General features: G+C 32.5%; 1 protein-coding gene across 1 annotated transcript in view; it reads left to right on the top strand.

Annotated features, from left to right (window-relative positions):
• Positions 1-14,415, top strand: part of EYS (eyes shut homolog) — a 1,522,493-nt gene that overhangs the window by 970,076 nt on the left and 538,002 nt on the right. The window contains exon 26 of the mRNA XM_025419151.3: positions 8,020-8,170. Within this exon, the coding sequence (XP_025274936.3) occupies positions 8,020-8,170 (151 nt within the window). The remainder of the gene's footprint in view (positions 1-8,019; positions 8,171-14,415) is intronic.

Genomic DNA, 14,415 nt, shown 5'->3' with positions numbered 1-14,415 from the left:
CTTAAAAATCCATTTATCCGGTGCAAAGATCAGAAATTTTAGCAGGGAACAGTCTTTCAAAAGAATCATGACATGATGTGGAAAAATCTTTGTTGCAGATAATAACATAAAGGTAAAAACAAATTTATCTTAAGGGCGCCTGGATGACTCAGTTGGTTAAGTGTGTGATCTTGGTTTTGGCTCAGACCATGATCTCAGTGCCATTAGATCAAGCCCTGTGTGGGGCTCCAATGTTCAGAGTAGAGTCTACTTGAGATTCTCTCACCCTTTCCCTCCACCCCCTCCCTGCTCACATACTCACTCTCTCAAATAAATAAATGAAATCTTTAAAAAAAATTTATTCACAATGTTCCAAAAGTATAAGGCCCAAAGAAAAATTGACTAGAATAATACTTAGCTTAGAACTAGCTAGGAAACAATTCAATTACGTGATATCTTCAATACTAAATTCAGAGCTTTTAGCTACTCTTTGCTCAGCTGCCCATAATTGTTAGAAAATCTGACTATGGCTCAATGAATGCCAACAGTTACTTTGCCAGTAGAAAGTCCCATGGGCAGAGGGATAATCCAATCCTAACATGGAAACCAGGGCCAGTCTATGGTCACAGTGGAAGTGGAATTTAAGTACCTGGCAGCTTGTGGGCTTCCTGACCACAACAAGGCTACTTCTGTAAAACCACCTTAAGGGAATAGTTGATGTATTTCTAGGAATACAATTGATGCTATAAACTAAAATGCAAAATTGATTTTTCTAAGGCCAGTAGGCCAATGCCTTAGTTTTATTAAAAAAAATCAAAGATAGACAAATCATAACTCTGCCAATAGAGAGGTTATTTTTTCACTGGAGAAACAAAACAGTCACATAATGAGAGAACACACTACATAATTGAATGCAAAAAAGAATGGCACACTGTTGGTGGTATTAGATGGTGAAGAGATCATTAAGACTGCAAATATTAATAACATATAGGTAATAAGTGAAACTTAAGTAAGCTCTTAATTATGAGCAGCATTTAAATGGTTGGAAGAGAAACCTTGGCAGGTGGAACAATGAGGAGACTTATCTAAATAATAGAAAATTCCTGTTGTGGAGCTGTCAGAGATACAGATAAATAAGAGCCTAAATTGGAGGGGTGGATGCTTGGATTCCAGATAAAGATTTTTAGAATTAATATTTTTTGGCAATAATTTACTTTCCAAAGTTTTAAATTGAAGAATTTAACTTAATTTTTTCAAAGATGTTATGAGGAGTGGAAGCTGGGTGCAATTCCATGTCCCCTGTGGAAACTACCTGAATAAATATTACAGGAATCAAATCCCCCTTCATAAAAGAAATATCCTCTATTTATTTAATTCCCTCTTAAAAAATCAATTTTTGATGAAACAATAAATTTCTTTTAAGCTAATTCATATAAAATATCCCTAGATATCAAAGGTAATTTGATCTGATATAAATAATTGTGTATTGGCATCAAGTATATGAATTAATATTTATCTTTTATTTCTATTTATGTGAATAGACAGCTTAGGGATCTAAATTCTCCCTGAAAGTATAGTTATTTTGATTTTATAGTAATTTATTTTTATGTTTATGGCTGATTAAATAAACTGGTGTTTTCAATGTGAATATGATAGTCTGTTAATAAGGAGAATACACACATGTTCAGGTTCTGTGGTAAGTTTTAATCACTGCCAATTGAAAATGCTTTCTTAAATATATGATAGAAATTAGTAATTTCTAAACCATGACTTTTATAATGCTCAAGAATAATCAGATGATAGAGTTAATGTCCAACATAATGAAATTTTACTATTTGCTGCCTCTTTAATTGTTTATTTATAAGATTGACCTATTCCATGTATTCCCTCTAGTCTTTTCTAGGACATGTTGAAGCTTAGAAATTGTTGCTGTATGATGATAGGCATGCAAATAATAAAACAGTAGGTTACCCACATCTTTGTTTTCAGTATAGTTATTTGACATTTCCTGGCATCTACCCTGAATACCTAAACATAATGAATAGAAGTTATGGCACACTAAACATTTCTTTCAGGTTCTAAGTAATGGAGAGTTGTTAATGATTACTATTATGTGAATACAAATGACAAATAAGAGCAATCACTGTAAGTTGGGGATAAGAACAATTAAAGGTAGTTCAAACACCAGGAGTCTTGAAAAGACTTCTATATATATATTTATAATTATGCAAAAAAATGTTCTACTCATTTGACCTTTAAAGTACCCTGTGTACTGATTTTAAAGAAAGCATTAAAATCCTTGATGGAAAAATTTTACACTGCATGGTGTGCTAGGCAAACTGTATCATCAGCAAATGCTAAACAATAATGTTGTAAGACTGTTTTCTTATGTTCAGTCAATTCCTGTTAGATTCAATCGGACACAATCAAAATAGCATTGCCTCCACTCTAATGAGCCTAAGGGGAAAGATATGACTGCTGTTAAAAAGTGTGTCTCTTGAATAAAATAACAATCCGGGTATATGAAATATTAGAATTGCATTTTCAGCAAGGAAAACATGATGGTCTACATTGTTATAATGGAGGTGTATTTATTTTCATCTTTCTTCAGCTTAGCTGCCAACTCTCTGGAATATATGTATTAGAAAAGATAATATGCCATCCTTGTATTCATTTACAGTGGGTAATTTATTTCAGAAGTGATAATAGCTTTGAAAACAAGAATAACCCAATGTAGAATTTTAAGTATGAAAGAAAAATTCCCATACTTATCCAAAGGTGAAAGCCTACAAATTAGTACATGGATAATAGTGTTGATGGTGAAGCAGTTTACCCTTTGTGACAATGAATAGAAATTGTACATCAATAATAAAAACCATAATAAATTTTAGAGAAAAGCCTCAAAGTGATATTTTTATAAATAATCTCCTATCATGATATATGAATCTTTCCCTAATACTTTGAGTTCTGTTTATTTATTCAGATCAGAAGTCATGGCAAGTTTATAGCCAAGAGTTGATAATCAGAGGCTAATCACCTAATCCATTACTGCTCATGCAGAGTACCTTTTTAAGGAACTAAACTCTATGAGCTAACACTAATTAAGAGAGGCATGTCTTGAGATTTTAACAAAAACTGTTATCAGCTCCAGCTCCGATTAAAGAATCAAATTCCATACTCAGTTAACAGTAATACTGCTTCACTGGTGTAGTTAAAAGATAATATAAAAGATCTTTCTATACATTGGGTCCAGTAATTATCTCCGTACTCTCAGTACTGTTCATACCAAAATCTGTATCAGTCAGGACACTACCAGAGAAACAGACCAAGTAGAAGACATATATTAAGAGATTTATTTCAAGGAATTGGCTTATGTGATTGTGAGGTTTGACTGGATAATACAAAGTCTGAGGGGCAGGCCTACAGACTGGAAACTTCTGGGTGGGACCTAGTGCTACACACCACAGGTGGAATTTCTTCTTCAAGGAAACTTCAATTGTGTTTTTTAAAGCCTTCCAATTGATTGGATGAAGTCCACTCACATTATGGAGGGTAATCCCCTTTACTTAAAGTCAACTGCATGTAAATATTAACCATATCTATAAAATGCCTTCACACCAACACCTAGATTAGTGTTTGAATAATAGGAGACTATAGCCTAGCTAAGCTGCCACATAAAACTAACCATAACAGACAGTAAATTGAGAAAAATTTTTGAAGAAAATTTAGTAATATATACATATGGAGAAAGCTTATATACTGCAAGTTAAACTTACAGAATTTTTCCTAAGAAAACAAATTGATGTGTGTATTAAGACGTATGCAACAGCCATATATTGTAGTTTTACAGAAAAGGGTGAAAAAACTAAAAAAGATTTCCAAATACCCAATGGGTTGGACATTTTAGAACAAAGTACAAACATATGAACAATTACTATGCATTCACTAAAATTAATAGTTTGGAATAATATTAACAGACAAATGTTTTTATTATTAAATTGACAAAGAAGGCAAATTCTGGAAGTTTATATGTTACATTCTCAACTTTGGAGAACATTCTATCATAACATGAAAGTTTTAAATCGCAGGAACATTAATAATAGTTCCTTCTGGTAAATGCAAGTTATTGTGCTTTTCTATTTTTATAGTTTCAGCATTTTATGATATATTTTCTAATAAATATAATTAGAAAGAGTACAGTGCATGCTATCTTCAAAAGAAAAATGCTGTCATTCATTAAGCATCTATTTTAATTCAGATAATATCTTGTAAAACTACTCATTATTCAACACATACTATAGTATTTGCCACCTACAAGGCCCTGTTGGAGGTTTGAGGATACAGGAGGAACATAACAAAGGCCTCTCTCTCCTCATGCTGGTGACATTGTAGTGAATGAACTATAATCTCAGTAGAGAATAACATGTTCCACATGCTCAAAGTAGAGAAGCTTAAAGATCTGGCATTGAACTGAGCTTTCTTTCTCAACTACAGACACACAAAGGCTTTAAAACTCTACTTTTCATTTCTCTTCCAGCTTTCACCATCTCTCAAAATATCACATCTTTAATATCTATTATTCTTCCCTCTTCCTACCACAATCATCTTAATAACATGGAGATCAATTTTCCAGTATTTCTACCCTGCATTTGTGTCGTTTGTCCTGCACAACTTAGAACCATCATGTTTTAAATTAATATGTATTATATGTCATGTTTTCTCATTTTTATTCTGTAGTAAGATCCATAAGAATAAACACCACAGTTAAATATGAACTAAGTACAGATATTTAATGAAGAAAAAAAGAAAATATTCTCATTAGAATAAAATATTCTAATTTATAATATAAATACATAAATACATATGTATGTGTATTTTAGACACAAAATTTAATGGAGTAAATTTCGAACCTCTTAATAGCTTTATTCAGTGATTCATGAATACAAAGTATTCATTCTAGCAGATAGGAAGGAGCTCCAAAGACCTATGCAAGGCAAAGGATTTTATAGGTAGAAAGGAACAGAAATAAAGAAATTGTAGTAGGCAGAAAAAAAATAGATTGTTTATTCACTTTTCTTATAGGAGATGGCAGAGGATTATCAGGCAGATTACCTAGCTAATGCTAATCAGGCAATGGGTTGGTTGAAGGTCCCATTTCTGGGACCCCTGAAACTGTTCTTAAGTATTGGTTTGGTGACATGGGGGCTTAGCATAAATGAATCCATTTTGGATCCTTGTCTTTAAAAATTAGATGTTGGATAAATTATAATGAGTATATATTTATATATATATAAATTTATATATAAATATATAAAGTTTTATATATATTAAGCTATAAAGCTTTATAAATGAAAAGCTTTTTATAATATAAAGCTTATATATATACATATATATGTGTGTATACAATATATAATATATAATATATATATATAAAGCTTTTTTAAATTTTTTATTTATTTATGATAGTCACAGAGAGAGAGAGAGGCAGAGACATAGGCAGAGGGAGAAGCAGGCTCCATGCACCGAGAGCCCAACATGGGATGCACCGAGAGCCCAACATGGGATTCAATCCCAGGTCTCCAGGATCATGCCCTGGGCCAAAGACAGGCACTAAACCGCTGCGCCACCCAGGGATCCCAAGCTTTTAAGTTACCTTTTCAGTTATTGTAATCAAGGGCCAAAGAAATATGTTTGATAGTTTATTGGATTTCATTTGCTTAATGAAATATGGGAAATAAGTTCATTAACAAAGTATTAGTGAATAATTATTATTGCTATTTTTAAATAACACAAAACAGTAAAAATTGTTTTTCCAAACATTAAAATTTAAAGATTGATTGGGATAAAAGTAGATGTGGTTTTTATTTTTATCATTTAATGAATAACTTCCTAGAAGCTGTATCCTCCCTAAGATATTTTTAACAACTTAATTGTAAGAAGTAATTAACCCAGAAAGCTTCTAGTTTGCTTCTAAATACAGAATCCAAGAATATCAAATGGGTTCTAAAAATGTTCAACACATTTTTCTCCCAAGTTCTTAATATATAAAACAGCATTGCCTTTTTAAAACTTGCAAAACTTTCTTTATCAAAGCATAATGTTATCTGTATGGCTATACCTGATCTTCGTTTTTATTAACTGTGTATCACAATATATAGATAGAAGGAGGATTCAAAAAAATCTCCAAAATTTTTTAAGAAAAAAAAAGTACATGCATCATAAACATGATTTATTCAATTGTTCCTATTCTTTATTCGCTCCATAAGTGCTTTAATGTGTGTATATTTGGGTGTGTGTATGTATTCACACATATAGAACAGACTTTCTGGGGTTATGAAAACATTACTAAAATCGAACATAGTGGGCTATGCAGCCTAAGTGAATAAATTTCAAGTATTAGAAGCAGAGAATATTCTTTGAATAAGCTTGACTGAGCTTTTATAATATTTTATAATATTTTATAATATAAAAATAACCAGAAAATCCCTGTACAATTCTGAATAATTCTTGAACCAAAGGAAAAAAATCACAATAGAAATTAGGAAGTATTTTGAATTACATGACAAGAAAGAACTTTTGTACACAGTAAATTTATTCTTAGGAAGAAGTTTACAATCTTGAGAGCATGTATTAAACACCCTTGAAACAAGAGAGTAAATTAAGTCCAAAGAAAGTAAAGAGAAGAAAATCATAAATATAAGAGCAGAAAATAATGGAGTAGAAAACAAACATGCAGTGGCAACCATCCACGATACCGAAAGTGTATTCTTTGAAATTTGCTACTTCCAACCAAGATTGATCTGCTAAACAAATAAGAAAAGGCATGAATAGCCTGTATCACAAGAAAGAGACATATCATTAGAGTCCCAACACCAATGATATTTTTATTGGGAATAATATTTGGCAGAAATATATTTTATGCCAATATTTTTTATAAATAAAAGTATTTTATGCCAATACTTTTGAAAATTCAGATCAAATGAAAATGTTTTAAGAAAAAATTTAATAAAATGGACATGATAATACATAGATAGCTGTATTTAAGAAATACATTACATCCATATTTAATACTTTCCTCAAAAAAAAATTCCAAGTCCAGATTACTGGACAAACATTCAAAAAACTGTGGACATAATTCACCACAATAAAGAGAAAAAAAGGAAAAAATGATATTTGATAATCTCAGTCAAAAAACTGAACAGAGGGATGCCTGAGTGGCCCAGTAGTTGAGCACCTGCCTTCAGCCCAAGGTGTGATCCTAGAGTCCTGGGATTGAGTCCCACATTGGGCTCCCTGCATGGAGCCTGTTTCTCTCTCTGCCTGTGTCTCTGCCTCTCTCCCTCTCTCTCTCTCTCTCTCTCTCTGTCTCTCATGAATAAATAAAATCTTTAAAAGAAAAACAGTTGAGTTTTAAAAAAAAAAGCTGAACAAAGTTAGAGGATTTATGCTACAAATATCTGGATTTAATAAAATGTATCAGTATTTCAGGCAGTGTAATATTGGTGCATTTTATTTTATTTTAAAATAAAAATTATTTTTATATTATAAAATATTATAAAAGCTCAATCAAGCTTATACAAATTCAGGGGTAGAAATAATGGACCAATAAAACAGAGTGCTTGGAAACATACACACACACAGACTCCTATAGGCAAAAAGATAACCATATTTAAACCTAATTTTTTACATGTTTCATTCACACAGAAAATTTAACAATGTAGATAACTGAAATAGAATGTTACACTCAAATGTCATTTTAGTCATGATGAGAATATCTCTTAATTACCAGGATATATTTATTTCATTAAGTGACGGCCACAATTTTTTTTCTGTCAAAATTTAACTTTGTATATATGTACTTAAAATATTAAGGGTTTCTAATTTAAAACAGATTAATCTACTTCTGGCTTTGTTGATTTTATGGTGAGATAATCTATTTACTTAAATATTTCTTCTTTTGTTAATATAAACTTAATTGGTCAGGCAAATGTTTATATAACATGCTAAAACTATAATTTTTTTTTTCTTAAATGGTTGCAGGCAAGAATTTGATCCATGTAGAGCTGAACTGACTATTCTAGGGAGGACTGTAAAATCAAGTGAATCTATGAATCATGTATCTGGAAAACCCTTGCCAGAATCAGGATCTGTCTTTATTGGTGGATTTCCATATCTTCATGGTGCAATCCAGGTATTTCTGTTGATATTTTAAAATATATTTATTATGGGGGCACCTGGGTGGCTCAGATGGTTAAGTGTCAGACTCTTGATCTCAGCACGAGTCTTGACCTCAGGTTCATGAGTTCAAGTTCTGCATTGGGCTCCACACTGGATGTGGAGCCTACTTAAAAAATATAGGTAGAAAAAAAATATAGATAGATAGATAGATAGATAGATAGATAGATAGATAGATATAGAGATATAGGTAAGTAAATATACAAAATATGTATTTATAGTTAGGTAATATATATTTTATATATAAATAATATATAGACTCTGTGTGGTGTCTGTAGAGAGAGATAATAAAAATATAGAAAGATATAGAGATATAGTTAGGTAAATGTATAAAATATATATATTTAGGTAAATCTATATTATATGTAAATAATATATAGATTGTGTGTGTGTGTATATATATATATATATATATGAGGTTTTTTTAACTCAACTGGTTTTCTTTTAAAGATTTTATTTATTTATTTATTTATTCATGAGAGACAGAGAGAGAGAGAGAGAGAGAGAGGGAGAGAGGCAGAGACACAGGCAGAGAGAGAAACAGGCTCCATGCAGGGAGCCCAATTAGAACTCAATCCCAAGACTCTAGGATCACACCCTGGGCTGAAGGCAGGTGCTCAACTATTGAGCCACCCAGGCATCCCTCTGTTCAGTTTTTTTACTGAGATTATCAAATATCATACACACACACACACACACACACATACATATAATCATTTTATGAAAAAAGAAAAACTGGAAAACTGGAAAGTTTCCTGGTTAGTGGAGCTATATCTTCATGGTTTCAAAAAGAAATTTGAAGCAATTCTACTAACATATGTGACTCCATCTATCCTACCAAAGTATGCTAAAAGTTTACTGTTCTCATTACACAGAAGTGCTCTGTATCAGGCTGTTTTTCCATCATATGGCTATACATGTGCAGTATATTTCATGATAATATTAAGCATATAGGCCTTTGTTCACTCCTATGCTAGTGATTTCGTTAAATTTATGAATGGGTTGGCTTAAGAACACACCACAAATCTGATTTCAGAAATGGAACTGTGACAACTGTTCCCAGACTCCACTTTATATGGCATTACTAAAATGTAAAAAGTTCTCCCCAGAGTTTTGTGCATATGCCAATGCACTCTCTAAATTTCCCATTTAGATAAGCTTATTGTCTTCATTATTAACCTATATTTTTGGATAAGAGCTTGCATGCTGACTTAAGTGCTATTGATTATTGGTTCCATTTTGTATTGTTACAAAGACTTACTTTAAAAATTTAAGGTTGCTTGTTAACTGTACCAATCGCTTATTACATTTAAGAATCTTTTCTCTTACTTTACCATTGTACTTTACATATTTGAACGTGCTATTTTATAATATTGGAAATCTAAATTTCTCTTATTTCAAAGCCCCACAAGTAATATAAATTAGGTATAAATCTCACAATATTATAAATGTTATGACTCTATTTTATGTAAATGTTATGACTCTATTTTATGTAAGCTAGAAAATTTCAAAACAATTATACATAAAGAACAAAAGTCACTTGCATAGTTGATGTGGCATATATGCCTTTAATAAAATAAGGGAATTCAGTCTGTAAGTATGCAGACATTATTTTAGATTTGCTTTTACTCCATTAAACTTTTGTGACTTTTTCTACAGTAATGTACTTCACTTGACTTTTTCCTAAACAACCTATAAGCTCTATAAAAGAGTAGAAAATGTCTGTTTTGTTTACCTTTTTATATCTCAATGCAAGGACAGTTTCTATCACGTAGTAGATGTTCGATAAACATCTGGTATATGTATGATTAATTAAAGAGTGGATGATAGGATTCTAAAAACTTACATAAATTAATCTTTAGTCATTTGTACTTGGGTTAATTTCTTATTTCACAGCTTTATGTATATTTACTAAGTAAAAGATGAGATTTCATATAGAATTTAATTTTTATGGGCATACATGAATTAAATGCAGGTTCTCAAAACTCAAGAAGCTAATACTCTATTGAGGAGTACAGAAATGTCTCTAGAAAGTTAAGTATTTAGTCTAATAGAAATAAGAAAATACAAGATAATAGAGAAAAATAGAAATTCCTGGGGGAATAAGGGACTTTGTCATTAGGCAAAGATGTGAGGAGTGACCAGGTGTCTACCAGGTAAATAATATGTAGACTGTCATTCCAAGCAGATGGAACATCATACACATAGGCTTAGGTATCAGACAAACTTAGGAGAGGAGGAGTAGGAATAGAAATAACTCATTATTGTAGAGGCATAGAGTTTGGTATGAATTGATCAGGAGGAAACTTGATGTTGGAAAAGTGAGCAGGAGCCTGAGCATAATGGATCCTGTATAAAATGAGAAATATTGTTTATTTTAATAGTGGTGCCTATAAAAGCCATTTAAGAAGTTTGAGCAAGGAGTGATCTGATGTAGTTTTCACCCTGCTAGCAGCTGAAGTGTAGGATTGGAAGGGTCTAGATTACAGGTCAAGAATTGGTAAAGTTAGGTAATAGGAAAAATTAAACAAGAAATGGTATTGTAACAATAAGGGTGAGAGGATGATTATGAAAACTATTGAACTTGTAAATAATTACAGGAAAAAAAAACAGAAAAATCGGAATTTGTATGACCAGTATAGCTTATATAAGTAGGGAATTTATAGTGTCTTACTTCAGATGGGGATCATAAGATTATTTATGAAGATGGCAAGTTCATTTTTGCATTTACATTGATTTCGGGCAAATATAATTTTCAAATATTTACCAGCTGGTTTGCCATGAACATTGTATCAGTACATGTCTGCTACATATCATCCTATCAATAGGACATTGTGATATACAGTAAGTTATTTGAAATTTGAGCCTTGAGTTCTTAAGTGATCCTGACTGTATGGCTATGGGAGTCTTTATACAGGTGATAATGAAAGCAACAATCACTGATTGGACTGATTTTGTAGGATGGGAGAAGACAGAGCTAATAGTCTGTCTAATTGGGGCTAATGGGGATCAGTAGCCAACGAGAGGGCTAAAGAAGAAGGGCCCCCAAAAGTGGTTAGAGAGTAGAGAAATTGGTACTGGCACAAGGGGGAAAAATACTTTCGCAAAAACCAAGGACTGAATTTCCAAAAGGAGTATACGTTCAACACCAAAGCTAAAAAGGTCAACCAGCAGTTTCAGGAGAACAATAAGAATAGAAAAATAAATTATTACTTTTTGAGGAAAAATAAATGGAATAGAAGAAGCAACAGATATTTGATTACTTTTTCTAGAAGCTTGTTAATAAAAAGAGAAAGGTGTAGGTATCTAGGGGAAGACAGAGGATTAAAGTAAAGTTGCAGAAATAGATAATAATAATTTACTATATTCCGAAGACTTCTTCTCCTAAAACCTTTTTAGAAAGGATTGGCATTAATTAAGGGAATGTCTCAGTAAAAATGTGGTATTCATTCTGTGATGCAGAAGAACTGGACATTTGTCACAATCAGATTTAGAGAAATATCAATGTGTAGACCAGTGAAGTTATCTGGAAATTAAAAGAACTGCCTACTAAGCAGTTTTCTTCTTCTTGTTAAATATGCTGTATTTGAAAGATTTTGTGTCAGTCCCTTATTGATTTTTTATTCTTTCCATATACTGTCAGTATGTCACAGTAATTGTGTATGTGTGTGTGTATGTGACATTCACTTATATTGCTATGTACAAAATGATTGATACAAGCAAAATAGAAAAAGTATCTATATGATAGTACTAAAAGAGAAATCATGATGAATCAGAAAACAGAAAAAAAAAAACTTTGTGAACCTGTTTCTGTGCAGTACAGCCCCTTTGAATATCTAAGTATCATGCAGCCTCTAACTATCTAATTATTGTGTTCTGATTAAGAGCTGCTGTTTAAGCACAGTGGGTTGTCAGTGCTCAGAAAATTAAAAACAACAGGTTTGCAGTATTAAACACTAAGAAATAGAACTATAGTTGAGTTCTCAAGCCAGTAAGTGCTAAGTTACACTTACTCTCTTTCCTGTAAGTTTCCAACGTCTTTTTTTACTGGCCAGATGCCTTCCACGTAATAAGAGTTCCTAATCCAATGTGTATATGTTGACAGGTTGTTTAATGCTTCCTTTAACAAAAACACACAGAGCTCAGTAGGGAGGAGAGAATCAAACAGTTAGGCACTTTCAATTTTGTCCCTGAAGTGTGAAAAATTCTGTGTCCCCTGAGGAGGACTATAAATGATAACTTCCGGAGTCCGAGAGTAAATGCCCCCTCTCTGGTGGTAGGAGAACACTTCCCTTGGTAGTGCTTTAATTGTTTTATACTTTTCAGTGCTTGCCCTCCTGCTTTCAGGCCTAAGTTGCATAAGGACACCAGGCCTTAATTCGTTAATAAATGCAGGCCAAGTTACAATGGTACCAGCTATTCTCTTTGCTAAATATAAAAGGAAATAAGATAATTTTATATATATAAGATAATTTTATATATGTAAAATTGTTAAGCCATTAGTGGATTTTTTTCTTTCTACAAAAAAATTGTTACATAAAAATGTTCTATGAAGATGCCAAGTTCTTCTTTTTCACATTCAGGTCATCACTAATATTAAAAAACAGAATTTATGATAGCATGTACTCTTATATAGAATAGGAATTTAAAAAAAAGACTTTATTTGAGACAGAGAGGGAGATAGAGAGAGAGAGAGAGAGGCAGAGACACAGGCAGAGGGGGAAGCAGGCTCCATGCAGGGAGCCTGATGTGGGACTCGATCCCGGGTCTCCAGGATCTCGCCCTGGGCTGAAAGCGGCGCTAAACCGCTGAGCCACCCGAGCTGCCCAGAATGGGAATTTTTAAAGACTAAGTGACTAACTTAATTCATTTGGGCTGCCACAACAGAAGTACCTTAGAATGAGTGACTTAAACAACAAACATTTATTTTTCAAAGTTATGAAGACAGAGGTCAAAAGATCATGGTGCTGATAGATTGTAGTCTGATGAGGGCTCCTTTCCTGGTTCATAGACAGCTGTCTTATGCTACGTCCTCACATTGGCAGAAGGATTGAGAGAGTTCTCCAGGATCTCTTTTATAAGGGCACTAATTCCATTCATGAGGGCATCTACCCTTAGGACCTAGTCACCTCCCAAAGGCCCTACTTCCTAATACCAACATATTGGGGATTAGGATTTTAACATGAATTTTAGGGGGACACAAACTTTTAGTTCATAAGAGTGATTGATTCAAGAATCCAAATACTCATTTAAATTTTTAACTTAATTTTTAATTTCAACATAATAGAGGAATTCAATAATTATTAAAATTTTAAGTGAATCCCTTTGGAAAACAAGAACACTTTGTTAAGACAAGTATTATCTATTTTATATATTTTTAAAACATTGATTTACATATTCAATAATTAATCTGCTATAAACCCATTCACTTTTACAAAGAAACCAGTCAATCATCAGCCATAAAAATCTTTTAGTCAAAAAAGTTACTGTTAAATTAATGATCTAAAACATAATGACAGAGTCCTCCTTTGGAAGTTGTGATTGATTCCTGAAGAATAAAGGGAAAAAAATCACCTCAGTCATCTATATTTCCCTTTATGTCAGAATATTTTGGTAGCTTATATTGCTCATCACCGTTCAGTATACATTTAAGGAGGAAATGACCCTCAGTAAATTGTTTATGATAGACTGTTAGAGGACACTTGTTAACCTTTTTGAGCTCTTCCAAGATACTTGTTATATAAATACAAGGTAATCAATCAAAAATAAATGGAAACACACAATTGAAAGTAATTTTCAAAAGATGACCACATTCAACCCTCTGGAATTATGTAAATGGTGAAAAACAAAGCAAAACAAAACAGTTAATTTCCACCTTACTTTCTGTTTATTTGATATTAAAAAGAAAAATCATGGGGCAGCCTGGGTGGCTACGCGGTTTAGCGCCACCTTCAGCCCAGGGCATGACCCTGGAGACCGGGGATCCAGTCCTATATCAGGCTCCCTGCCTGGAGCCTGCTTCTCCCTCTGCCTGTGCCTCTGTCTCTCTCTGTGTCTCTCATGAATAAATAAATAAAAATCTTTAAAAAAGAAAAATCACTCTTTATTAATCAAAAGTCTTTTAAATAATTATTTATATAACCTCTATCTCTGATAAGCATAAGCAACGTAATAGAGACATCAGAGTATCATTGCAGCATT

The sequence above is a fragment of the Canis lupus genome, chromosome 12 (assembly GCF_003254725.2).
Source record: "Canis lupus dingo isolate Sandy chromosome 12, ASM325472v2, whole genome shotgun sequence".
In the NCBI taxonomy this organism is placed as follows: Eukaryota; Metazoa; Chordata; class Mammalia; order Carnivora; family Canidae; genus Canis; species Canis lupus.
The sequence above is the reverse complement of the archived record's forward strand: the minus strand, read 5'-3'. Positions and strand labels throughout refer to the sequence as shown.